Source organism: Arachis hypogaea, chromosome 12, assembly GCF_003086295.3.
Source record: "Arachis hypogaea cultivar Tifrunner chromosome 12, arahy.Tifrunner.gnm2.J5K5, whole genome shotgun sequence".
In the NCBI taxonomy this organism is placed as follows: Eukaryota; Viridiplantae; Streptophyta; class Magnoliopsida; order Fabales; family Fabaceae; genus Arachis; species Arachis hypogaea.
The window spans coordinates 84,495,557-84,521,584 of NC_092047.1; the positions used below are offsets into that span (position 1 = coordinate 84,495,557).

General features: G+C 36.4%; 1 protein-coding gene across 1 annotated transcript; it reads right to left on the minus strand.

Moving 5' to 3' along the window:
• Window positions 1-303: 303 nt before the first annotated feature.
• LOC112727601 (geranylgeranyl pyrophosphate synthase, chloroplastic) lies at window positions 304-1,999 on the minus strand. Its single transcript, XM_025777413.3, has one exon. It carries the CDS (start codon window positions 1,528-1,530, stop codon window positions 403-405), a length of 1,128 nt encoding a protein of 375 aa, XP_025633198.1. The 5' UTR covers window positions 1,531-1,999; the 3' UTR covers window positions 304-402.
• Window positions 2,000-26,028: the final 24,029 nt, after the last annotated feature.

The following is a 26,028-nucleotide window of genomic DNA, read 5'->3' on the forward strand; positions in this document are numbered from 1 at the left end:
TAGACGAACCGTCACACTAAAACTCATTGACCAATTTAATACGCTGGAAAGCCACCACACAATAGAGAGAAATTCAGACGAGCTTCAAAACCTTACCAACATGGTTTGTGAAACAAGTTCCTCAACAACAATACAGATTCAGAAATCTCCAAGGTATGCTCCCTGCTGAGTGCTGAAGTAGTAGGACAGAACATGTTGTTTAGAAGATAGATAGAGAGAACGCTATACACAAAATGAGCAAATGATAAATAAAATACAAAAATATACGTATAAAAGGAACTAAGCAAACTAAAGGAGAAGGAATTATTCCATAAATCGCTATCTGATATATATCAATATCTATAAAGTAACAAAATCCAAATTAAACTTTAATCAATTGTGATACAACACCAACAAGAGAGGCTAGTTTTGCCTGTAAGCAATGTAATTAGCCAAAGAAACCAAAGGAGCAGCCTTATCAGGATCAAAGGCAGCAAGTTGAGCCTGAGCATCCTTATTCAACTCGTCGGCGAACTCTCTAGATTTTTCCAGGCCCAATAATTTAGGGTATGTGACCTTATCAGCGACCAAATCCTTCCCTGCAGTCTTTCCAAGCTCCTCTGAGGACTTTGTAACATCAAGAATATCATCAACGACCTGAAACAAAAGCCCTATACACCTGGCGAACTTTCTCAGCCTCTCTACCTCATCATCAGAACCGCCGCCAAGAATTGCTCCAAGAACAACCGCGCCTTCAAGCAAGGCCGCCGTCTTGTGGACGTGAATGAATTCCAGCTTCTCTAAACCGACATCGGCGATGCCTTCCGAGGCGATGTCCACCACCTGACCGGCCACGAGGCCCTCGGCTCCGATCGCCTTCGAGAGCTCCCCGAGGGCCCTGACGATTCTCGCCGGCGGCACGCCTGCCTTTGCCGTATCCACAGCCATATGCTCGAAGGCGAAGGCGAGGAGCGCATCGCCGGCGAGGACCGCAACGTCCTCGCCGAATACCTTGTGGTTCGTCGGCATTCCACGGCGGAGGTCGTCGTTGTCCATGCAGGGGAGGTCGTCGTGGATGAGGGACATGGTGTGGATCATCTCGATGGCGCACGCCGCCGGCATCGCCATCGCCTCGCTCCCGCCGACGAGCTCGCAAGCGGCGAGGCAGAGAACCGGACGGACGCGCTTACCGCCGGCGAGGAGGGAGTAACGCATGGCCTCGTGAATCTTCTGTGGCTCGCGGAGTGAAACGGCGTCGTTTAACGCCTGGTTCACAGTGGTGGCTCTACTGACCATATAGGACTTGAAATTGAAAGCGGGTTTCTCGCTGTCTTTATTTTCATCTTTGCCCTTGAGGACATCTTCTTTGGTAAGCACCGCGGAGACCGAGAACGAAGGAAAAGGAAAAAATCGATTCCCTTTTTGTGGCTTCTTTGTGGTAATTGAAGAAATGGGGAGTTTTGTGAGTGTGTGGAACAGATGAAAAGTTGGGGATCTGGATCTGCTGCCTTGGTGGAACAGGAAACTTGTGTTGAGGTTCACGGAACTCATAATTGGTTGCTGCGATTTACTGTGTTTCTGCGTGGTGCTAGTTAGTTGTTATTAGTATGGGGAGATTTGATTTTCTGGTGTTAGATTGAATTAGAAAGCTTTGGAATTGGGTTTCGGTGGTGGAAGGAATGGGAGTGGTGTCTATTTTGGATTCATGAGGTCAGTGAATTGGGTTGTTAGGCATGTTGGTGGATGTGGGAGAGTGACACGAAGGAGATGACGAATAAGAGGATAGTGGGAAGGTAATGCGGAGAGGCAGAAAAGTGGGAGGGAAGGGGCTTGACGAATGGCGATTGGTAGAGACCAGCTTTCAACCAACGATTTTGGGACCAGATTGATTTAAATTGCACATAAATCTAAGAAACAATTAAGTGTTCCAATATTTTGAAAAAATAAAGTATTAATTTAGTCTTTCATAATAATAAATGAATGCACTATTATAAATAATAAAATATATGGATAATTTTATTTTATATTGTATTATTTATTGACCGAAAGAGATATATACATAGTTGTCAGAATCGAACCGGTGATCGAATCAGTTAGACTACTGGATTATTGAATTATTGGTTCAACTGGTAGGTCACTGGTTAAACCGATTGATTCGGTCTTATATAAATAAAAATAAAAAATAATTAAAAATATAAAATTAAAATTTAAAATACATATTTTCACTAACATTTTAAGAATTTCAAATTATTTTAAAATAATATGGAACAAGAACAATAAATATTTTATTATTTTTACTCTATTATAGATATTTTTATTTTGTTTCTTATATTAAAATAACTATTATTTTTAATTTTCAATAATTTATTAATTAATTTATATTTATTATACTATTATATATTATAAGTATTTATTAAAAAATAATATTAATAGATATTATATAATTATAAAAAAAATAAGTAAATTTATAATTGTTGTTAAATAAAAATATAATTAATTTAAAAATGAGTGAGTTTATAACTAAAATTAAAATAAATTAAATAAAAATAAATTATTTGATGAAACTCATGAAAGATATTTATATATATTTAAATTTGCATATATAATAGTAAACACAACAATAGCCTAGTAGCTGCCCAAGGTGCTTTCATTTATGAGGGTAAGGACTTGAACTCTTCCTCAAGAATTTTGATTAAATTTTCAATATCAAACGGTTCAATTGGACCGGTTTTCATTAGGTTTGGCTGATTTTTAACGGTTCATTTTAAATTTGACCGGTTCATATCGATTTTTTTTGTACAGTCTAAATGCCAGACCGGATCGATATAGAATTCGATTCATCAATTTTCTAGTCGAACCGATCAGTTCGGTCCGGTTTTAATAACACTAGATACATATCTAATATTTATTAACTTAAAAAATTTAATTGATATTTTTTTAAAAATTAATTAATTTAAAATCAACATTTTTAAAAATGTAATTATCACTTTACTTTAAATTTAATTTAATTACTTTTTATATGATACATCTTTCGAGTTTTTTTTTAATTTGTCTCGTGATCGTGATTAGCATAAGATATATTAACTTTTGTAGTAAATAGCACATAACTGATTTATAAAAATTCAACTGTTAAAAAAGTTGATCATAAAAAAATACTCTTTTTATTTGGGTTTGGAAAGATCGTTTTTGAATGCAGAGAAAAGAATTTTTTTTATAAGAATAAAAATAAAAAAAATGTTGTGGAATGCATATATTTTTTATTAATTTAGTAAAAGATTTTATTTTTAATTTTTGTTTAATATTTTTTACTAAATATTATATAAAAATAATATTTTTAACAAATTATTATTGAATTATTTGTTGAGTTAGTGTTCAATAAATTTGGAAGTTAATCAAGTTTCAAATACAAAAAATATTATTGTTTATTAACTCTAAGTGCATATTAAAACTACTTTTAGAAATAGATATATACTCAATTACGTATTCTATTAATTTATAATTGTTTAAGTATGTCTACAGAAATAAGTATTTGAAAAATGTTCTTGGTAATATTAAATAGAATTATAATTTTTAATTATTATAATTTTCAATAAATAAGAGTTTTAGAATTAGAATAAATAGTTAGAATTATTTGATAAGTACTCTCAAAATTCTATTTTTACAAACGAATTCACAAAGAAAAATCAAATATATTTTAGTGTATATAGATACAATTCTATAAAGATATACTGAGATTCCTATTTTTTACAAGGTTGAAAAATATGTGTAGTGGAGGTTCAAAGATTTTGACTAAATTGTCTAGAATGAATAGGGTGTACATAAAATAATTAAATTGTGGTTAATCGGTTAAAAAATTATAATCACATTTTAGATAACCAATTTAATAAAACAATTTTAAAAATTATATTCATATTATTAAAAAGTGTTTAACCAAAATCAAATTTTATGCAACTCTTGTGATCAAATTAGTTAACCGATTTTTTTTATAAAAATTGATTTTTAATTTTGGTTTTAAAAAATCCATTTTTTTCTATGTAAAAATTAGGTTTTTTTTTTTTTAAATTGGTTATTTTTTAAAACTAATTTTTATTTTTATAACCAATTAAAAATCAATTTTTAAATTTTTTAATTAGTTAATAATTAGTTTCATTATATAAAATTAATTTAATTAATTAACTAAATTATATTTTTTGTTACTCTAAAAATAGGTTTAATTTTTGGATTAACCAAAACCATGTACATCCTAATAATGGGGTCTCATGATTCGTGAAGGGTTGGTAGAGGCTTCGGTTAGCCAAGCTGCTTTTATCCCATAATGGAATTTCTTCTTTTTTTTTGGGTTTCGTCACTGGGAGATGGGTTTGTTTACTGAAGTGTATAACAAGCCTAATTAACATTGTGTTTGGAGGGAGATAAAATTATTTGATATCTGGGAGGTTAGAACAATATTCATATTGGTTAAGGAGGAGTTTTATGGTGCAGAATGTAGAAAAAAACATGTCATGATGTGCTTATATATTTATGTGAGATAGAGACGCGTGGATAGACAACTGTGGTAGTCAAGGTTTTGAAAACCGAATCGATCATCGAACCGTTTTAGTTATTAGTTCACTGATTCAACTAGTTTAACCGTGGTCTAACCAAAAAAATTATTTAATAATAAAATAACAAATAAATTATAAATAAACGCCTAACACATACTTGTAGTCTAATACAAACTTAGTCATTCCATAAGAAAATCATCACCATCTATAACAAAATGCAATTCCAATCACTGAATATTATTCAATAGGTCAACACTGTTCAAATAAAATACAATTTTGTTCAAACAAAATACAATTCTAATCATTTAATAAGTTAATACTGTACAATTTTACAACTGAGTAGCAAGACCTCTTCTACAATTAAGCTCAACCTAATCACCGAACCAAACCTTCTCAAAACATAACAATTATCAAAATTTATCACAACTAAACTCATCTAACAAACAGCTCAAAACTCCAGGCCATCAACAAACACCAACTAACATAGGCAACAAAGATCAAAGATATCATCAAATTGAAAAATAAAATAAAACAAAATAATGTTCATAAGAGTAATGGATTTAAGGTGAATTGAAGAGCTTCATCTAATATGTCTTCTCCATGAATCCTAAGATGTGAAGCTTCATATAAGCTTAAGAGTCCCTCAACATCTGTGGCAAATTTTTCATTGAAATTAATAGCATAAAACAGCAGGTTAATACTATCATTCATAACTGAAATTAATAAATCATTTACAAAATTAAAAACAGCAGCAACACCACCACAAAATTAATAGCAACACAAAATTAATACTACCAACAGCATTCAGCAACAAAAATTATCATTCAACAACAAACAAGATTTGATTTGATTTTCATTTTAGCATTAAGCAACAAACATAACAAAACAGTAACAAGTAATCCCTAACAATTTATCAGTAACAGTAACAATTTATCCCTAACAAAATAGTAACAGCTTATCAGTAGCAATTTATCATCAATAATCAATAAGCCAGTAACATAGTTAATCAATCAAGAGCAGGCCAGAACAAGCCAGAATAGTGAGAAAAGCCAATCAACTAAGAACAAGCACTAAGCACTGACAGAGCATCCAATCTCAAGCACAATGTAAAAAAAGAAAACAGCAACGCATCACTTAATCAATAATCATCAAGCAATGAAAACAAAAACACTAGAAACGACTATCACTGACCATCGAAGAATAAGCACGAAAAGGGTTTGATTTCTGAACAGACAATAAAAAAAACACAAAGAACAAGCACTAGCAGTGAGCATTGACCTTCGACGGATGATGGAGACCTGTTGAGCGCACAGACGACGGTGACCAGGCAATTGGTGAGAGCGAACAGGGGATGGAGAGCGAACAGGGGTTGGTGACATCGAACTAGTGAACGCCGATAGCACGAAGACGGAAGTTCTTGAGTGCAATGGAGGCGGCAGCAGCAGTTTCTCACTCTGACAGACGGCGACAAGATTGGTGGAGGCTAGGGTTTGCTTTCTTTGGTGGAGCTAGGGCATTTGCTGAAGGAAAGAGTTGGAGAAAGGAAGGGGGTGGGGGGACAAACGCGTGCAATTCCTTTTCTTTCAACGAAGGAAACGGCGTCGTTTCTTATAAACCAGCCGGATTTCGATCCGGTCTGACCGGCCGATTCTCGGTCGGTTCAGCAGTTTGTATCCGATTTTTAAAATAGCGATTTTTGTTAGTAAACCAAACCGTTTGAGCTGCCGGTTCATGGTTAGACCGGTTCGACCAGCCAGTTCACTCCGATTTTCAGAACATTGGTGGTAGTACTCCATTTTTCTTTTTTATTAAGGATGCCTATTAGTGTTAATTAAGGAAGTTTGTTTAGTGGATCACTGGACTTGTGAAAGAAAGTTGTAGCGAGCTATTATGAGTGATGCATAAGCATCTTTAATTTTTTTTTTTAATTATTCTTCAGAATAAAGTTAGTAATTTCTCATTTTAATCAAGATTCTTGTGACTTAATTGATTTTATGTGGAGTTATTTTGAGCTTGATATGTTCAGGAGATTGTTAACAAATTTTAGATAAGGCCAAAATAATGGATTTGGATCCTCTAAATTTTGAATTTTACTTTAGAGAGTAAAGTTTGATCTCTCACCATTTATTTCATAGGTGGGACCAAGAGAAAATGAGAGAGAAACCATTCAAAGGTGAGAGATCAAACTTTACTCTCTAAAGTAAAATTCAAAATTTAGAGGATCCAAATCCCAAAACAAAAGAGGAAAAAGCAGAAAAAAACACAAGGGAAGTGCAACGCCTTCAAAGAGAATTTGTAAAAGCTATCAATTTTGACATCTTCATACTCAAGCAATCATAACTTGAGCTATAGATGTCCAAATGAGGCAGTTCTAATAGCGTTAGAAAGCTAACATCTATAGATTCAAAATATATGCATATGTCTATAGTGGATATTCAGTTTGAGCCACACACGATCAGCATCTTTCAGCTCATAAAAATAACGCCCCATAGAAAAACAAGCATGGCGTGCCACGCCTAAAACTCCAAGTGCCATGCCAAGACTATCTCCAACACTTTCAGAGACCATCCAAGCTTTGGCATGCCATGCCACATTGTCAAGTGCCACACCAAGACCATCTCCAACACCTCCAGGGACCAACCAAGCTTTGGCGTGTCACACCCACTTCTCAAGTGGCATGCTGATGTGAGGATTAATGCCGGTCTATAATTTCACAAAATAGAAATTCGTTGCAAGTATAGTTTAGGCCGACAAGTAACCCTCAATCAAAATTTAATTCAAAGGTTTGTCACAATCAAAACAAATATTAACCGGGAATTTGAAGTCCCGGGTCATCTTCCCAAGGAACTAGTGACTACAAGTGCACAAGTTTGGTTGTGAAATCGGAGGTTTCAATAATGAAGCAAACAATTAAAGGAATTAAAGAACAATCAAAATTGTAATTAATGAACTAATAAATGAATTAAAGAACTATCAATATAGCAAGAACAAGTAAAGCCCAAGCTGATTGGATTGTGGTTCAAAACATAAATGGAATCTTCGCTTCGATTGAGTTAGGGAATCCCTTCCTTGTCATAACCACAACTATGATAATTATAATAGATGAATCTCACCTAGTCAACCCTTAACATCGAAGAGTAAGTCAAGTGAGTATAATTGTTCTTAATCCACAAATCCTAGCTAACTTACTAATTGCCTTAGTAAAAAGTTAGCATTAGTGGAAATAAGAACAACTAACAATCTAAGAATTATCACTAAATGTCAGACATTATGACTCTAGTATTCCATATGCTCATCTTCCCAAGCCAAGGAGTGGAAATCTACTCCATATTCAAAATTAGTATTTCAACAAACACATGGTAGGTATATTCACAAAACATGGAAAAATTACAAAAATACTTAAAACTATGAACAACCAATGAACAAAATCAACAATGACAACTCAACAAACATATAATAACCATTAAACATCAAATTCATTAACTAGAACACAAAATTGCAAAAGTATATATGTATTGATAAAGTGAATTAAAGTATAAAAAAGTGTAGAACAAGTAGTATAATTAAAGAGAAAATTAAAGTATAAAGTAGTGTAGAACAAGTACTGTAATTAAATTTAATTCACTTTAAATTCATTCGATACCTTGATATGTTTGTTTAGTAATTTCAGGTTTAAGAGGCAAGGATTGGATCAAAGAAGTGAAGAAAAAACATGCAAGATGGAGAATTAATGAAGAAATGAAGTTTTGGAAGTCTACCCAGTTCCGCGTACGCGTGACCCACGCATACATGTGATAAGAGATTCGTCAAGCGACGCATACGCGTGACCAGAAATTCGCCAGGCGACGTGTACGCATGACCCACACATACACATGACATGCAGCACGTGAATTCATTAAAAAAAACGTGACTAGCGATTTCTGAGCTCAAGGAGGCCCAAATCCACTCATTTCTGAAACTATTTGATGTAGAATTCAAGAGAAAACAAGGGGAGAACAATTAGGAGTAGATAGAAACATGCTTTAGGTTATATTCTAGAGAGAGAAACTCTCTCTTTTCTGTAGAATTAGAGTAGATTAGATTGAATTCTTCTTAGGTTTAGGTTTTAATTCTTGTTACAATTTAGTTTTCCTTTTAGTTTCTTGTTCTTACATATTGGTTCTCTTAGCTTTACTTGCTATTTCCTTTATTTTGTCACTTTTATGTTCATGCACTCTTGTTACTTTTGATTTTCATTTAATGCAATTTATGTTTTCATGTTTATTAATGCTTAATTGAGTTGTTATTATTATTATTATCTTGCATTGGGTAGTTGTAGATTTTATATTTCTTGCTATTTTAATATGCTTTCTTTTTATGCCTTCCAAATGTTTGATAAAATGCTTGGTTGGATTTTATAGTAGAATTTTGTATTCTTGGCTTGGGTTGAGTGATTGGAGACTCTTGAATTATCAAACTCTTTTGTTGATGGGTGATTGAGGATTGTTAGTTGGCTTGAATTCCACTAAAGCTAATCTTTGATTAGGACTTTGGATTAGAGTTGACCTTGCTTACTTGACTTTCTTTTAATTGTTAGAGGTTGACTAAGTGAGACCAGGAGACAATTACCATTACAATTGAGGATGATAATAAGGATATGAATTTTAATTCTCATTCCTTGCCAAGACCTTTTTTAGTTGTTAGCTTATTTTATTGTTATTTACATTTCTTGTCCCTTATTACAAAGCCCCAAAAATACCTTCCCATAACCAATAATATACACACTTTCCTGTAATTTCTTGAGAGATGACCCGAGGTTTAAATACTCTCGGTTATTTTTATTGGGTTTGCACTTGTGACAAACAAATTAAACTTTGATTGAGGGTTGATTGTCGGTTTGGATCTATACTCCGATGAGATTATATTCTGTGAAAATTCCTAACCGACGATTTCCCTCCGTCAAGTTTTTGGCGCCGTTGCTGGGGAGTGGCAATGTGTGCTTGTCATTGGTTATTGTTCATATGTCAATAGTGTGAATATGCTTGATTTTTGGTTTTATATTTAGCTTTTGCTAGTTTTAGGAGTTTATTTTCATTAGTTCTTATTAGTGTTTGTTTTTAGTTTCTATTCCTACTATGAATTCTTATCATTTTGGCTATGAGTTTGGTTATAACTATGTTGTAGGGAATGAGGACTATAATGAAGGTTTGCATCAAGGATGGGAGAATCAAAGGTGGGAGGAACCTCAAGCTTATGGACAACCTTCATGGCAACAACCTCCACTAATGTACTTTGAACAAGAACCATTCCATGATGATTACCAATCCAATGGTTATAGTGAACCTTCTTGTGATTATCAACAACCACCACCATATACCTATGAATCCCCCCTCCTCAATATACCCCTCAACCACCATACTTTCAAGCCTCATCTTACCAAACACCTCCATATGATCCTAACCCTTATCTACCATATCAAGAACTATATGAGCCATATGAACCATATTTAAAAACACCCTAATTCTAACATCGATACTCCCAAGAACCACCACCTCAATATACATCACCTCCATATGCTTACCAAGATGAACAACCTTCCTATTATGAGCCCTTTCTCCCAATTAATGAACCCTCCTATCCACCCTAAGCCCCAATGGATGATTCTCTCATTTCATTACTTCATGAGCAACGTGAAGCTCAAATGAGGCAACTAGAATTCATGGCTACCTTGATCGAGGTAGTAAACACTTTAGCCTCCCAATGCTTAGACACTCAAAGCACTCCTATGGTCACATGTGGAGAATCAAATGAAAAGTGTAGCATGAAGAAGAGATTAGAAAATCTAGTGGAAAATAAGGAGTGGGACTTTGTATTGGAACAATTGGAGGAAGCCGTAATTGTTGAAGAGGAAGAAGTGGCTGAAGATTTAGGAGATGCCGAACCTCTATGGGAATCTAGAGCTATAAAGCCTTCCTCCAAGAAGTTTGAAATTGTTGTTAAAGAGGATAGTGCACAACCTCCAAGGCATGTTCCCTATGAAGAATTGGAAGGAGGAGCAAGAAACAAGTTCTCTTGGTGATGATGATCATGAAGCAAGTCCTCCTAGTGATGAATTGGCATCTGCAAATGAACTCCTTGAGTTTGAGGAATCTTATCCAATTGAGTTTGAGAATGATGTTGAGGTAAACATTTTTCAACCTCCGGTTTATAATTTGAGTGATGGGAAAAAGTTAGAAGAGTTTGTTGAGAAAAAGATTGAAATTGGAAAATCATGTCAAGAGGTGGAAGTCCTTCGAAAAGGATGGACGGGAGTGGAATTCATTTTGTCAAGATCGTTGGAAACTCCTCTACTTAAGTCACCATCTATTCCTTCATTTGAGTGGGTAAAACTTATTTCTCTTAACTTTATTATTCCACTTGAATTTGTTTTACTTGACACGGATGGTCAACTTAGGGCGCTTTGTGGAATGAAGCGTAAGAGAAGGATGTTTAGTGATTGGCATTGTAAATCTAGGCTCATTGTGGTTGAGACTTCAAGGATTAAATTCAATGGTTGGTATAGTGCTACATTGAATGGGTCTAGAGGGAGAATTTGGTTCCTAAATGAGAATTCGGCTTGCTTACCACCCGAGTGGAACCACAGGTATCAACTTGAATATGAGTGCAAAAATAAGATATGGGATCCTAGATTACAACATGAATGTCAACTTTGGGAGCTCATATCTTATGAAGAATTTCATCGGAGTTTGGTGAAATCGGTTGGAAATTCTGACAACCACTTGAAGATCATGCATTCTTGGAGATTCAAGGATGAGTATAAGCACAAGCCACCATGATAAGAAGCTTCCTAAATGTCCAACTTAAGGACTTTAAATAAAAGTGCTAGGTGGGAGACACCCCACCATGGTAAACTCTTTTCATTTTTTTCTTTTGTATATATTGGTAAATTAGTTTTGTTTCATGTTTAGTTTGGTTGGTTGAGTTTATTTGATAGTTTAGTATGTTTAATAAGGTTTGGTGATGTTTTGGTAACTGTTTGGATGTTTGGAATGCTTGATTTAGTGCAAGAACTTCAAAATTTTTGAAAAACAGAGCACCATGTCACGCGTACGCATGACACCGCGATTTCAAACACTCTTGCGTACGCGCCCATATTCACGCATACGTGATGAGCGGATAATTTATACGCTTTTTGGCATTGTTTTTAAGTAGTTTTTAGTATGATTTAGTTAGTTTTTAGTATATTTTTATTAGTTTTCAATTAAAAATCACATTTTTGGACTTTACTATGAGTTTGTGTGTTTTTCTGTGATTTCAGGTAATTTCTGGCTGAAATTGAGGGACTTGAGCAAAAATCTGATTCAGAGGCTGAAGAAGGACTGCAGATGCTGTTGGATTCTGACCTCCCTGCACTCGAAATGGATTTTCTGGAGCTACAAAAACCCAAATGGTGCACTCTCAATTGCGTTGGAAAGTAGACATCCAGGGCTTTCCAGCAATATATAATAGTTCATACTCTGCCCAAGTTTAGATGACGCAAACTGGTGTTTAACGCCAGCTTTCTGCTCTATTCTGGCGTTAAACGCCAGAAACAAGTTGCAAGGCAGAGTTAAATGCCAGAAACAAGTTACAAACTGGTATTCAACTCCAAGGAAGACCTCTATACGTGAAAGCTTCAATGCTCAGCCCAAGCACACACCAAGTGGGCCCGGAAGTGGATTTCTGCATCATTTACTCATTTCTGTAAACCATAGTAACTAGTTTAGTATAAATAGGACTTTTTACTATTGTATTTAGATCTTTTGATCATGTTTTTATGATTGAACCCTCTTTGGGAGGCTGGCCATTCGGCCATGCCTGGACCTTGTTCTTATGTATTTTCAATGGTAGAGTTTCTACACACCATAGATTAAGGTGTGGAGCTCTGCTGTTCCTCATGAATTAATGCAAAGTACTATTATTTTTCTATTCAATTCAAGCCTATTTCTTCTCTAAGATATTCATTCGCACACAAGAATATGATGAATGTGATGATTATGTGACGCTCATCATCATTCTCACTTATGAACGCGTGCCTGACAACCACTTCCGTTCTACATGCAAACAAGCTTGAATGTGTATCTCTTAGCCTCCTGATTCACGATCAGAGTCTTCGTGGTATAGGCTAGCATTATTGGCGCCCATTCTTGAGATCCGAAAAGTCTAAACCTTGTCTTTGGTATTCCGAGTAGGATCTGGGAAGGGATGGCTGTGACGAGCTTCAAACTCGCGAGTGCTGGGCATAGTGACAGACGCAAAAGGATTACTGAATCCTATTCCAGCAGGATCGAGAACCGACAGATGATTAGCCGTGCGGTGACAGCGCATTTTGGACCATTTTCACTGAGAGGACGGGATGTAACCATTGACAACGGTGATGCCCAACATACAGCTTGCCATGGAAAGGAGTATGAAGGATTGGATGAAGACAATAGAAAAGTAGAGAATTAGAAGGAATAAAGCATCTCCATACGCTTATCTGAAATTCCTACCAACGAATTGCATAAGTATCTCTATCCTATTTTATATTTTAATTATATTTTAATTATCAATTCACCATAACCATTTGAATCCACCTGACTGAGATTTGCAAGGTGACCATAGCTTGCTTCAAGCCAACAATCTCCGTGGGATCGACCCTTACCCACGTAAGGTTTATTACTTGGACGACCTAGTGCACTTGCTGGTTAGCTGTGCGAAGTTGTGACAAAGAACTAAGATTATGAACGTGCGTATTAAGTTTTCGACGCTGTTACCAAGGAATGAACGATCATGATTTCGCATACCAAGTTTTTGGCGCCGTTGCCGGGGATTGTTCGAGTTTGGACAACTGACGGTTCATCTTGTTGCTCAGATTAGGTAATTTTATTTTATTTTTAAGCTTTTTATTTCTTATTTTTGAAAAATACAAAAGAAAAAAGTTCTTCTTTTTCGTTCTCCCCAAAATAATTTTCAAAAAAAAAAAAACAAAAAAAAAATTAATAAAATCATAAAAACCAAAAATGTTTTGTGTTTCTTGTTTGAGTTTAGTGTCAATTATTAAGTTTGGTGTCAATTGCATCTTTTTAATTTTTCTTAAAATTTTTGAAAACTCATGCATGTGTTCTTCATGATCTTCAAGTTGTTCTTGAGGATCTCCTTTGTTTGATCTTTGCAATTTTATGTTTTGTGTCTTTTCTTATTTTTCATATGCATTTTTTAATTTGTTAGTGTCTAATTATTGAAAATTTCTAAGTTTGGTGTGTTGCATGTTTTTCTTTTCTTAAAAATTTTAAAAATAAGTCTTGATGTTCATCTTGACATTCAAGGTGTTCTTGGTGTTCATCTTGACATTCAAAGTGTTCTTGCATGCATTAGTTGTTTTGATTCATAATTTTTATGTCTTATGTCATTTTTGTGTTTTTCTCTCTCCTCATTAAAAGTTTCAAAAATAAAAAAATATATCTTTCCTTATTTCACTCATAAATTTCGAAAATTTGAATTGATTTAGTCAAAAAATTTTAAAAATTTAGTTGTTTCTTATGAGTCAAATCAAATTTTCAATTTAAAAATTCTATCTTTTTCAAATCTTTTTCAAAAATCAAATCTTTTTTCATGTTTCCTTTCTTAATTTCGAAATTTTCACAATTTATTTTCAAAATCTCTTTCTTATTTTCATTTCATATTTTTGAAATTAATGCTAAAAATTAATGTGATTGATTCAAAAATTTTAAAGTTTGTTACTTGCCTATTAAGAAAGGTTCAATCTTTAAATTCTAGAATCATATCTTTTAGTTTCTTGTTAGTCAAGTAATCAAATTTAATTTTCAAAATAAAATCTTTTTAAATTTCTTTTTCAAATATTTTTCAAAATAAATTTCAATCACATCTTTTTCAAAATCAATTTCAAAATCTTTTCTAACTTCTTATCTTTTCAAAATTGATTTTCAAATCTTTTTTAATTAACCACCTAACTTTTTGTTTGATTTTTAAAATTCTTATCTTTTTCAAAACTACCTAACTAATTTTCTCTTTCTGAATTTCGAAAATCACCTTCCTTTTTTTTTAAATTTCTTTTTAATTAACTAATTATTTCAAATTTTAATTTTATTTTATTTCTTCTCTAAATTTTCAAAAATCACTAACCATTTTTCAAAAACAATTTACGAATTCTTCCCTCTCTTATCCCCTTCTATTTATTTATTCATCTACTAACACTTTTCTCCCACTCAAAATTCGAACCACACCTTCTTCTTTGTGTTCGAATTTTTCTCTTCTCCTTCTTATAATCTTCTCTTTTTATACTTACATAAGGAATCTCTATACTGTGATATAGAGGATTCCATATTTTCTTTTGTGTTCTCTTTTTTTTCATATGAGCAGGAACAAGGATAAGAACATTCTTGTTGAAGTCGATCTTGAAACTGAAAGGACTCTGAAGAGGAAGCTAAGGGAAGCTAAAGCACAACTCTCTGGAGAAAATCTAACAGAAAATTTCGAAAAAGAAGGAGACATGGCCGAAAATAATAACAATGCAAAGAAGATGCTTGGTGACTTTACTGCACCAAATTCCAATTTATATGGAAGAAGCATCTCAATCCCTGCCATTGGAGCAAACAATTTTGAGCTTAAACCTCAATTAGTTTCTCTGATGCAACAGAACTGCAAGTTTCATGGACTTCCATCAGAAGATTCTTTTCAGTTCTTAACTGAATTCTTGCAGATCTGTGATACTGTTAAGACCAATGGGGTTGATCCCGAGGTCTACAGGCTTATGCTTTTCCCGTTCGCTGTAAGAGATAGAGCTAGAATATGGTTGGACTTTCAACCTAAAGATAGCCTAAACTCTTGGGATAAGCTGGTCACGGCTTTCTTAGCCAAGTTCTTTCCTCCTCAAAAGCTTAGCAAGCTTAGAGTGGATGTTCAAACCTTCAGACAAAAAGAAGGTGAATCCCTCTATGAAGCTTGGGAGAGATACAATCAACTGACCAAAAAGTGTCATTCTGACATGCTTTCAGAATGGACCATTCTGGATATATTCTATGATGGTCTGTCTGAGTTATCAAAGATGTCACTGGACCATTCTGCAGGTGGATCCATTCACCTAAAGAAAACGCCTGCAGAAGCTCAGGAACTCATTGACATGGTTGTAAATAACCAGTTCATGTACACTTCTAAAAGGAATCCTGTGAGTAATGGGACGCCTCAGAGGAAGGGAGTTTTTGAAATTGAAGCTCTGAATGCCATATTGGCTCAGAACAAAATATTGACTCAGCAAGTCAATATGATTTCTCAGAGTCTGAATGGAATGCAAGCTGCATCCAACAGTACTCAAGAGGCATCTTCTGAAGAAGAAGCTTATGATCCTGAGAACCCTGCAATAGCAGAGGTGAATTACATGGATGAACCCTATGGAAACACCTATAATCCCTCAAGGAGAAATTATCCAAATTTCTCATGGAAGGATCAACAAAAGCCTCAACAAGGCTTTAATAATGGTGGAAGAAACTGGTTTAGCAATAGCAAGCCTTTTCCATCATCCACTCAGCAACAGACAGAGAATTCTGAGCAGAGTCCATCTAGCTTAGCAAATATAGTCTCTGATCTGTCTAAGGCCACTTTAAGTTTCATAAATGAAACAAGGTCCTCTATTAGAAATTTGGAGGCACAAGTGGACCAGCTGAGTAAAAGAGTCATTGAAACTCCTCCTAGTACTCTCCCAAGCAATACAGAAGAAAATCCAAAGAGAGAGTGCAAGGCCATAACCTTACTTGGTGTGGCCGAACCCAGAGAGGAGGAGGAGGACGTGAATCCTAGTGAGGAAGACCTCCTGGGACGTTTAATGACCAACAAGGAGTTTCCCTTTGAGGAACCAAAGGAATCTGAGGCTCATCTAGAGACCATAGAGATTCCATTGAACTTCCTTTTACCATTCATGAGCTCTGATGACTATTCATCTTCTGAAGAAGATGAAGATATTGCTGAAGAGCAAGTTGCTCAATATTTAGGAGCAATCATGAAGCTGAATGCCAAATTATTTGGTAATGAGACTTGGGAGGATGAACCTCCATTGCTCATCAAGGAACTAAATGCCTTGGTTCAGCAAACTCTACCTCAAAAGAAACAGGATCCTGGTAAATTCCTAATTTCCTGTAACATAGGCACCATGACCTTTGAGAAAGCTCTGTGTGACCTGGGGTCAGGAATAAACTTAATGTCACTCTCTGTAATGGAGAAACTGGGAATCTTTGAGGTACAAGCTGCAAGAATCTCATTAGAGATGGCAGACAAATCCATGAAACAGGCTTATGGACTAGTAGAGGACGTGTTAGTAAAGGTTGAAGGCCTTTACATTCCTGCTGATTTCATAATCCTAGACACTGGGAAGGATGAGGATGAATCTATCATCCTTGGAAGACCCTTCCTAGCCACAGCAAAAGCTGTGATTGATGTAGACAGAGGAGAGTTGGTCCTTCAACTGAATGAGGACAACACTGTGTTTAAAACTCAAGGATCTCTTTCTGTAACCATGGAGAGGAAGCATGAAAAGCTTCTCTCACTGCAGAGTCAACCAAAGCCCCCACAATCAAACTCTAAGTTTGGTGTTGGGAGGCCACAACCAAACTCTAAGTTTGGTGTTGAACCCCCACATCCAAACTCTAAGTTTGGTGTTGGGAGGTCCCAACAATGCTCTGAACATCTGTGAGGCTCCATGAGAGCTCACTGTCAAGCTACTGACATTAAAGAAGCGCTTGTTGGGAGGCAACCCAACATTATTTAATTATATCTATTTATTTTTCATTGTTATTTTATGTTTTTTTAGGTTGATGATCATGTGGAGTCACAAAAACTATGAAAAAATCAAAAACAGAATGAAAAATAGCATTAAAAATAGCACACTCTGGAGGAAGAGCAGTCTGGCGTTTAAATGCCAGAAACAAGCATCTGTCTGGCGTTTAACGCCAGAAACAAGCACCAGTCTGGCGTTTAACGCCAGAAACAAGCATCAACCTGGCGTTAAACGCCAGAAACAGGCTACATTTGGGCGTTTAACGCCAGAAACAGGTAGTAGTCTGGCGTTAAATGCCAGGATTGCACACTAAAGGCGTTTTACATGCCTAACTGGAGCAGGGATATTAAGTCCTTGACCCCTCTAGATCTGTGGACCCACAGGATCCCCACCTACCCCACCTCTTCTTCTCTCCTCCTCACACCTTTTCATAAACCTCTTCCCCAAATACCCTTCACCAATCACCTCCATACCTCTTCCACAAAAGCCCTTAACCACTCACATCCATCCACTCTTCCCCATAAACCCCACCTACCTCCAAAATTCAAATTCTTTTCCCTCCCAAACCCAACCCTAATGGCCGAAACCTACCACCCACCCCACCCCTATATAAACCCCTCAACACTACTCCATTTTCACACATTACAACCCTCACTTCTCCCCCTTGGCCGAATACACCTTCTCCATCCATCTCCTCCATTTTTTTCTTCTTCTACAACTTCCTTTCTTCTTTTGCTCGGGGATGAGCAAACCTTTTAAGTTTGGTGTGGTAAAAGCATTCTTTTTGTTTCTCCATAACCATCAATGGCACCTAAGGCCAGAGAAACCTTAAGAAAGAGGAAAGGGAAGGCAATTGCTTCCACCTCTGAGTCATGGAAGATGGAGAGATTCATCTCAAAGGTCCATCAAGACCACTTCTATGAAGTTGTGGCCAAGAAAAATGTGATCCCTGAGGTCCCTTTTAGACTCAAAAAGAGCGAATATCCGGAGATCAGACAAGAGATTAGAAGAAGAGGATGGAAAGTTCTCTCTAATCCTATTCAACAAGTCGGGATCTTAATGGTTCAAGAGTTCTATGCAAACGCATGGATCACTAAGAACCATGATCAAAGTATGAACCCAAACCCAAAGAATTGGCTCACCATGGTTTGGGGGAAATACTTAGACTTCAGTCCAGAAAATGTAAGGTTGGCGTTCAACTTGCCAATGATGCAAGAAAATGCACGTCCCTACACTAGAAGGGTCAACTTTGATCAAAGGTTGGACCAAGTTCTCATGAACATATGTGTGGAAGGAGCTCAATGGAAAGTTGACTCAAGAGGCAAGCCGGTTCAATTGAGAAGACCGGACCTTAAGCCTGTAGCTAGAGGATGGTTGGAGTTCATTCAATGCTCAATTATTCCTACTAGCAACCGGTCTGAAGTTACTGTAGACCGGGCCATCATGATCCACAGTATCATGATTGGGGAGGAAGTGGAAGTTCATGAGATTATACCTCAAGAACTCTACAAGGTGGCTGACAAGTCTTCCATTTTGGCAAGGTTAGCCTTTCCTCACCTCATTTGCCACCTATGCAATTCGGCTGGGATTGACATAGAGGGAGACATCCTCATTGATGAGGACAAGCCCATCACTAAGAAAAGGATGGAGCAAACAAGAGATCATGGACCTCAACAAGAGCATGAGGAAATTCCTCACCATGAAATCCCTGAGATGCCTTAAGGGATGCACTTTCCTCCATAAAACTATTGAGAGCAGATTAACACCTCCCCAGAAAAATTAAGTTCCAATATAGGACAACTAAGGATGGAGCACCAAGAGTACTCCATCATCCTCCGTGAGATTAGAGAAGATTAAAGAGCTATGAGGGAGGAGCAACAAAGACAAGGAAGAGACATAGAGGAGCTCAAGAGCACCATTGGTCCTTCAAGAAGAAGAAGACGCCACCCTCACTAAGGTGGACCCGTTCTTTAATCTCCTTGTTCTTAATTTCCTGTTTTTCATTTACTATGCTTTATGTTTTATTTGAGTTTGTGTCTTTACTATATAATCATTAGTATTTAAGTGTCTATGTCTTAAAGCTATGAATGTCCTATGAATCCATCACCTTTCTTAAATGAAAAATGTTTTAATCACAAAAGAACAAGAAGTACATGAATTTCGAATTCATCCTTGAAATTAGTTTAATTATTTTGATGTGGTGACAATACTTTTTGTTTTCTGAATGAATGCTTGAACAGTGCATATGTCTTTTGATATTATTGTTTATGAATGTTAAATATGTTGGTTCTTGAAAGAATGATGAAAAGGAGAAATGTTATTGATAATCTGAAAAATCATAAAAATGATTCTTGAAGCAAGAAAAAGCAGTGAATAAAGAAAAGCTTGCGAAAAAAAAAGAGAAAGAAAAATGGCGAAAAAAAAAGAGAAAGAAAAAGCAAAAGCAAGCAGAAAAAGCCAAAAGCTCTTTAAACCAAAAGGCAAGAGCAAAAAAGCCAATAGCCCTTAAAACCAAAAGGCAAGGGTAATAAAAAGGATCCAAGGCTTTGAGCATCAGTGGATAGGAGGGCCTAAAGGAATAAAATCCTGGCCTAAGCGGCTAAACCAAGCTGTCCCTAACCATGTGCTTGTGGCGTGAAGGTGTCAAGTGAAAACTTGAGACTGAGCGGTTAAAGTCAAGGTCCATAGCAAAAAGAAGAGTGTGCTTAAGAACCCTGGACACCTCTAATTGGGGACTTTAGCAAAGCTGAGTCATAATCTGAAAAGGTTCACCCAGTTATGTGTCTGTGGCATGTATGTATCCGGTGGTAATACTGGAAAACAGAGTGCTTAGGGCCACGGCCAAGACTCATAAAGTAGCTGTGTTCAAGAATCAACATACTGAACTAGGAGAATTAATAACACTATCTGAACTCTGAGTTCCTATAGATGCCAATCATTCTGAACTTCAAAGGATAAAGTGAGATGCCAAAACTATTCAAGAGGCAAAAAGCTACTAGTCTCGCTCATCTGATTGGAGCTAAGTTTCATTGATATTTTAGAATTTATAGTATATTCTCTTCTTTTTATCCTATTTGATTTTCACTTGCTTGGGTACAAGCAACAATTTAAGTTTGGTGTTGCGATGAGCAGATAATTTATACGCTTTTTGGCATTGTTTTTAAGTAGTTTTTAGTATGATTTAGTTAGTTTTTAGTATATTTTTACTAGTTTTTAATTAAAAATCAAATTTCTGGACTTTACTATGAGTTTGTGTGTTTTTCTGTAATTTCAGGTAATTTCTGGCTGAAATTGAGGGACTTGAGCAAAAATCTGATTCAGAGGCTGAAGAAGGACTGCAGATGCTGTTGGATTCTGACCTCCCTGCACTCGAAATAGATTTTATGGAGCTACAAAAACCCAAATGGCACGCTCTAAATTGCGTTGGAAAGTAGACATCCAGGGCTTTTCAGAAATTAATAATAGTCCATACTTTGCTCAAGTTTAGATGACGCAAACTGGCGTTTAACGCCAGCTTTCTGCCCTATTCTGGCGTTAAACGCCAGAAACAAGTTGCAAAGCAGAGTTAAACGCCAGAAACAAGTTACAAACTGGCGTTCAACTCCAAGGAAGACCTCTACATATGAAAGCTTCAATGCTCAGCCCAAGCACACACCAAGTGGGCCCGGAAGTGGATTTCTGCATCATTTACTCATTTCTGTAAACCCTAGTAACTAGTTTAGTATAAATAGGACTTTTTACTATTGTATTTAGATCTTTTGATCATGTTTTTATGATTGAAACCTCTTTGGGAGGCTGGCCATTCGGCCATGCCTGGACCTTGTTCTTATGTATTTTCAACGGTAGAGTTTCTACACACCATAGATTAAGGTGTGAAGCTCTGCTGTTCCTCATGAATTAATGCAAAGTACTATTGTTTTTCTATTCAATTCAAGCCTATTTCTTCTCTAAGATATTCATTCACACACATGAACATGATGAATGTGATGATTATGTGACGCTCATCATCATTCTCACTTATGAACGCGTGCCTGACAACCACTTCCGTTCTGCATGCAAACAAGCTTGAATGTGTATCTCTTAACCTCTTGATTCACGATCAGAGTCCTCGTGGTATAGGCTAGCATTATTGGCGGCCATTCTTGAGATCCAGAAAGTCTAAACCTTGTCTGTGGTATTTCGAGTAGGATCTAGGATGGGATGGCTGTGACGAGCTTCAAACTCGCGAGTGCTGGGCGTAGTGACAGACGCAAAAGGATTACTGAATCCTATTCCAGCAGGATCGAGAACCGACAGATGATTAGCCGTGCGGTGACAGCGCATTTTGGACCATTTTAACTGAGAGGACGGGATTTAACCATTGACAACGGTGATGCCCAACATACAGCTTGCCATGGAAAGGAGTATGAAGGATTGGATGAAAATAATAGGAAAGCAGAGAATTAGAAGGAATAAAGCATCTCCATACGCTTATCTGAAATTTCTACCAACGAATTGCCTAAGTATCTCTATTCTATTTTATATTTTAATTATATTTTAATTATCAATTCACCATAACCATTTGAATCCGCCTGACTGAGATTTGCAAGGTGACCATAGCTTGCTTTAAGCCAACAATCTCCGTGGGATCGACCCTTACTCACGTAAGGTTTATTACTTGGACGACCCAGTGCACTTGCTGGTTAGCTGTGCGAAGTTGTGACAAAGAACTAAGATTATGAACGTGCGTATTAAGTTTTCAACGTCGTTACCAAGGAATGAACGATCATGATTTCGCATACCAATACGCATCAGCCAATTTTTAGCTCACTTCTCGCATACGCATACCACCCAGGAAGAGAGCACCTTTTGCGTCCTAGCCTCTCGCGTTCGCACGCCACATCACCTTTTCCCATGTCATGCATACGCGTGACCTCCCCTGTTTCTTTTCAAAGCTTCTTTAAAAAAAAGAGAGAGCAAGTCATGCATACGCTTGACCCACGCGTACGTGTGACCCCCAGATTTTGAACTGTACCAGGATCGTGCGTGGACTGTGCCATCACACGGTCCAAACAGAGAGTTGTACGTGTAGGGTGCGAGAACTGTGCATCCAGCACGACTTTCTCCCATGCGTACGCGTCACCCACGCGTATGCATCACTTCATCTTTTCCCTTTCTACGCCTACACGTGCTAGATGCGTACCCGTCGATGCCCATTTCCCCTGCCATGCTTACGTATGACCCACGTGTACGCGTGGATTTGAATTCTATAACCCCTGACACGAGAACCCTAAGCTCATTCGCGCAGCACCCCTTTCTCTTGTCCCTCCAACGTCTCTTTCTTTCTTTCTTCCCCATTTCTCTCTTTCTTTTCTCTATCTCCTCTTCTCTCTCGAACTACCCCTGCCAACCAGCAACCGCTGCGCGGCTATGCCTTCACCACCGGCATCCTCTAAGTCCAGCAACCACCTTCTTTCTTCCCTATCCCCTCTTTTCTTCTTCCCCATTTCACTACCTTCCCCTTCTCTATACCAAAACATCATTTTTCCTCCGATCAAGCCCCTGTTCCCGTTTCAACGCCGCTGGCAGCGCCGTCTCTGAGCCAGCCTTACGCTGCATTCCACCTCCTTCTATTTCTCTGGTCCAGTTCCATTTCTGTTCTTGCTTCTTTTTCCCAGGTTTCCCCTGCTTCCCTTTTTTTAGTTCTATTTATATTCTGTTATGCTAGTTTAATTAGTTTGTTTAATTTTGTTAGTTACATTAGTTGAAAATGCATGTTAGTAGATTATAGGTGGCTAGATAGTTAATTGATTTTGTAGTAGATTTAGGTTTGAATTTTTGCTGTTTATGTTGTCTGGATGGATGCTTTATTGCTCTATTTTTGATTGATTGATGATCATGCTCTTATGATGTTAAAAATTGTGAATTGATGCTAGTTGCTAATTGTGCTTATTGCTGTCTAATTCATATGAATTTATTGTGCTTCATGCTTGTTTGAGTTAACTTGAATTCATATGGGCTGTTATTTTGCTGTTTGTTTAATTCGGGAACGTCCAATTTACTGCCGGAATGCTGCCGAAATTTTTCAAAATTTTTGTATTACTTGGATCCCAATTTGTGAAGTGGATTTGGTAATCTGTTGCTTTAATTCTGTTTTGTTACCAAATTCAACTCATGAATGGCTCGGTTAGCATTTCTGTTTTCTTTTGGTTCCTTTATGTCACATTGCTTGGTTGATGGCAACAAAGAGCTATTTGACGGATTTCTGTATCAAATAGATCATTGTTGGCCAATTGTTTGTGAATCACCTCTATGTTTTGAATTATCAAGTTCAGGTCACAATTTTTTATCTTCATGGTTCAATTTCAATTCCTTTTTTTATCCAACCATTGAAGTTAGTGTTATGAACTTTCCAAGTGGCCTAATCTTGCTAACTGTAATTGAGGTTCTTTAAAATTGTTTAACTTGGTGCATTTTCACTTTTGTAACCATTTAAATAAATTTTTTGGTTTTTAATGAATTTTAGGTCACATTAAGTGCATGTGTCAGTCTTTTCACACTAATTTTTACAATTTAGTGATCAAACACATTGATGATGGATTGTATTTTTTCTTTTTGTGCTTATTTTCCCTTATTCAATCCATCATCAATGCTTGCAATACATTACATGAGTGTGAGTTTGCTTGTTCTTGACTATTTTTAAACACTTCCATAATTACTTGAAATGTGAATTCTGACTTATTTTGATTCCTTTTCTTTCCATTCCATTCCAAGTAATTGCAACTTATGTGCTCAATTCATGTTTAAACTCTTAATTCCTCTGTTTTATGTCTCTTGCCTACCTGTGATATTATTTTTGCCTTACATGACTTAGCCTCTATTTAATATCCTATTTATTCTAATTAATTTTTCAGGATGACTAACGGAAAAGGAAAAGGCAAGGCTAAGGCCGGCTCTAGTAAAAGGAAAAGATCACAGGCTACCATTGAGATAACGGATGAGCCCTTTGACTGAGAAACAATTTATTGCGAAGGAGAAGGATGATCAAGCTACGCCTTCCTCCGACTCAGTTAAGTTTGCCAACCTCTATTGTGAATTAAGGTTTTCGCACTTTCTAGAAAATCGGAACCTTTACATGGAGAGAAAGCTAAGAATACCACCCGAGATGAGAAAGTACACTGAACATCAAATTGAATAGTGACGAAAAGCTTTTTACTAGTAAAGAATTCACAAATAAACTCTCGTTGCAAGTATAGTTTCTAAACCAGCAAAGAATCCTTTCGTACAAAAGTTTGGTTGTCACAAGTAACAAAACCCCTAAAAAGTAATAACCGAAGTATTTAAACCTCGGGTCGTCTCTCAAGGAATTGCAGGGAAGTATGATTTATTATTGGTTATGGAAGATTATCTTTTTTGGGATTTTTGAATAAGGAGCAAGAAAAATAAATTGCAAGAAAGTAAATTAATAACTAGAAAAACTCTTGGCAAGGTATGAGAACTGAAAATCCCATCCTAGTTATCCTTATCAATTGTGATGAGAATTGTTTATTGCTCCCACTTAGTTAACCCTTACTAAATAAAGAAAAGTCAAGTGGACCAATCAATTTGATTCCTCAAATCCTAGTCAACTCTTGAGGAAAGACTAGCTTTAGAGGGATCCAAATCAACCAGCAAATTCCAATTATCAATCAACAAAGGAGTTTGATAACTCAAGTATCACCAATTATTTAACCAAAGCTAAGAATGTATAAAGCTATATTAAAATCCTAAATATGAAATACCTCAAATTGCATTAAATAGATAGATCAAATCTAACATGGAGTTCACAAACCAAATAGCAACATAAAGTAATCAATAAGGGAAATAGATAAACTAGAATACCAAGACAAATAAAAGTAAAAGAGAAACTAAATTAAAGGAACATTGAACCTGGAATTGAGAAGAAGAAATCCTAATCCTAAAACCTAAGAGAGAGGAGAGAGCCTCTATCTCTAGAAAAACTACATCTAAAACCTAAAATTGTGAATAATCAATGTATGCCTTGTTTCCCCCACTCTGTAGCCTCTAATCTAGGTTTTTTGGGCCAAAAACTGGGACAAAAACAGCCCAGAAATTGCCCCTAGCAATTTCTGATACGTCCAGCATGCGGCTCTGTCACGCGTACGTGTCGCCACGCATACGCGTGGATTGAACTTTCGCCAGGTCATGCGTACGCGTTATCCATGCGTGTTCATTGTCTATCTTTGGGGAAACTATAGCAAATTATATATCGTTGCGAAGCCCCTGATGTTAGCTTTCCAACACAACTAAAAACGCCTCATTTGGACCTCTGTAGCTCAAGTTATGGTCGACTTAGTACCAATAGGTCAGGCTGGACAGCTTTAGCAGTTCCTTCAGTTTCTTGTATTGCTTCCACTTTTGCATGCTTCCTTTCTATCCTCTAAGCCATTCCTACCCTATAAACCGAAATCACTTAACACACATATTAAGGCATCGAATGGTAATAAGAGGGGATTAAACATAGCAAATTTAAGGCCAAAGAAGCATATTTTTTTAATCATAGCACAAAATTAGGAAGGACAATGTAAAACATGCGAATTCAATGAATAAGTGTGAGTTTAGTGGATAAAATCCACTCAATTAAGCACAAGATGTACCACAAAATAGTGCTGCATCAAATCTCCCCACACTTAAACATTAGCATGTCCTCATGCTAAGCTCAAGGAGATAGAAAGGATG

What these genes read in the sequence shown, in the direction of transcription:
- LOC112727601 (XM_025777413.3), bottom strand. Translation starts at nt 1,530, where the DNA reads ATGAGTTCCGTGAACCTCAACACAAGTTTCCTGTTCCACCAAGGCAGC.